Source organism: Temnothorax longispinosus, chromosome 1 (genome assembly GCF_030848805.1).
Source record: "Temnothorax longispinosus isolate EJ_2023e chromosome 1, Tlon_JGU_v1, whole genome shotgun sequence".
Taxonomy (NCBI): Eukaryota; Metazoa; Arthropoda; class Insecta; order Hymenoptera; family Formicidae; genus Temnothorax; species Temnothorax longispinosus.
The window spans coordinates 18,697,619-18,700,418 of record NC_092358.1 but is presented as its reverse complement, the minus strand read 5'-3'; the positions used below and the strand labels follow the sequence as shown (position 1 = coordinate 18,700,418).

Sequence of the window (2,800 nt, the reverse complement as noted above, 5' to 3'; positions counted from 1 at the left end):
CATTATTTTAATAAAATATTAATATAAATATTACTTTCCAGTAAAGAATATCGTCTTAAATATGTTAATTAGCTTTATGTTACGTTTCTTAAACTTTTGGCAGAGATCTTACGGGTCATACAACCTTAATTGCGTCGCAAATATCTCCGGCGCTCGTATAGATTCGTATGTATTTGACCGGAAATGAATGTCCGGGAAAGAATCTACCATATGAAATCGTTTGTATTTCGTATGAAGACTTTTGAAGTGCAATTGAAAAGGTTTGTGAGTCATTCGTTTAATTGTAATTAATTAATTATTTTTACACCATGCATTTAGCCGAAATAGATAAATTAATAAAAGTTTTTATACGGAATTATTTGTATTTTGTATGAAGAGTTATGAAGTGTGATTAAAAAGGTTTGCGAGTCACTCAGATAATTTTAATTAAATATTTATAAACTCGGTAATTAGCCGAAATATAGATTTTTAGTTATTCATGTTAAAAGAAGAAGGCGCTAGTGTTCCCGAAGGTCCGTCTGCAATCAGAATTAATATGAACGTTTTAAAAATTATTTTATACTGAAATAAATAAATATACAGGCTAATAAGACTGTAGCTATAAGCGATAGTTACTAATTAAGTTTGTCACTCATATTTCCATCTTGCAGAGGACCTCCGTAACTAGATCAAAGATGTACACCAGCTGTGCAGGGTGAAGAGGTTATCTCAAACGTTCTTAATTGGGCCACAGCCCAATTAAGAGCGACTTAAATGTCATTACCGCTAAGTACTTCTTGCCATTTGAGTCAGCATGTCAGAGCTAGTCACTACGGATTGTGGTGACACAGCACTGGACTGCCTGCAGAAGTTAATCGCATATAGTCATCTCACTAGCAATGTGCCTGATTCAACGAAGCCTAACAAGCTGCTGATTGTGCGCATTGTCGAGACAATTTGCAGTTGCTTCACCGGTCCACAGACCGATGAGAGTGTGCAACTGCAGATTATTAAAGCTCTGCTGACTGTAATGACAAGCCAGCATGTGGAGGTATACGAGGGTACTGTTAATAATTCGTACTGTTTACAACATTTACTTGGTGTCGCGCAACCTGATAAATCAAACAACAGCCTATGCGACTCTCACGCAGATGATCAACGTGATCTTTGCGCGAATGGAGACTCAGGCGGAGGAAGAGAACGTGAGGCTTGATGGGGAACATCAGCAGGAGGGTTCTGTCATAGCAAACGGCAAAACTGAAGCTGAGCTAAGTCTTAGTTAGCTAAGTCTAACTAGCTCATCTTCATGAAATTTTACGTTGCGTGAGTCTATTTAATGACGATGGATGTAGAAAGCTCTTCAAATCACTTCGAGAGGATTATCAAAAGCGATCTCCTTATATCGTATATTTAATCAGATGTCGTCAGGGATTGCTGTCGACATTAGCTCACTTAGATAGGTACTGTTTATATATAAATATCATCTTTGTATGTAATGTATAAGTAAATGTAAGATGCTTAAATGTAAGATGTTAACCGTTTAATAATAATATTTTTCAGATTATGCGTGCGAGTTAAGTGCGATCGGGATGCTATCAATAATCATCTTGTATCCGTTTGTGTGAGGGTATTTTTGGAAAAAAAGAAGGCTTTCCTCCTGCGTTTCTGCAAAGAGTTTAAAAAGCTTACGCTAGCTGACGAGAAACAGGATCTCGTGGATAATTTTCTAGGGAAGGTTCATGTGGAAATGGACAACGATCCGATTTGGCAATGTACATGAATATAATTATTTATCTCGCAATTGATTTTAGCGGAGTGCTCAGAGACGTCTGAACTTACTTCTTACTTTCAGCGGCAAGCGCCAACCAGTTAGATTTGGCGAGAATCGTGGTGGAAAGAACCGTCATGGCACGGATATACCACAATGCGCTCTATCTAAATGAAGATGGAGATGTATATAGGGACCAGCTTTTTCACGGTCACATCAATAAGTTGGCAAAGGTCGTAACTCCAAATCACAGGGACCTACGCATTTCAAAAGTTTATCATTACGAATGCCCCTGGTCATGGGCCCAGGCTGAATTGGCTGTGATATCGGCGTATAAGACTCCTAGGGATAAGTTGCAGTGTGTATTTCGTTGCGCGACTACCATCATGACTACCATCTCTTCTCCATGGCGTCGGAAAGAGGCATACCTGCTGCCGACGATCTGACTCCCGTGCTGGTCTATGTCAATCAAGGTATGCGATTGAAAAGAGAATTGTGATTTTATCAAAAAAAGTGATTGTTAACGTGTGCTTAATTTCAGACTAATCCGCCGTCGTTGTATCGACTGTTCAATATGTAGACAGCTTTTACGGGAATCGATTGGAGGGAGAGGAACAATATTGGTGGACGCAGTTCTGCGCCGCGATCGAGTTAAGACAATGGATTAACAGTTTCTCAAGAGTATCACGATAAATAAGATTAGATTCGATGCTGGTGATAATGTAGAAATGTATCATAATCATAATTTGACGATTTCATAAAGAAGAAGACCAATATCTTGTGTAAAGCTAGCTGAACAGTTTTATGCTGCCAGTATCAATTAAAATTCTTAAATAGCCTTTTAAATAGTCTAACTGTTAGTTCTTTCGCACGTTATTATGTAACATTAGCAAAGACTGAATCAAATTATACGTAAAGTGTGGCTTTATCTTTATTTGTAACTCTATTGTATAATTTCACAGGACATCGAAAAAAAAAGAAACGTTTAGATATTCTATAATTTATGTACAATACAGAACTTATAGAGAATTGATAACCATTTAGCAGGATAAA

At 37.6% G+C, this 2,800-nt stretch overlaps 1 protein-coding gene across 1 annotated transcript; it reads left to right on the top strand.

The window, feature by feature from the left end:
- Positions 1 to 1,130: 1,130 nt before the first annotated feature.
- On the top strand, positions 1,131 to 2,800 carry LOC139813320 (GTPase-activating protein and VPS9 domain-containing protein 1-like). The gene is made up of 4 exons (XM_071778816.1): positions 1,131 to 1,230; positions 1,277 to 1,439; positions 1,540 to 1,751; positions 1,832 to 2,800. The coding sequence occupies exons 1-4, from the start codon at positions 1,131 to 1,133 to the stop codon at positions 2,191 to 2,193; spliced, it is 837 nt and encodes a 278-aa protein (XP_071634917.1). The 3' UTR covers positions 2,194 to 2,800.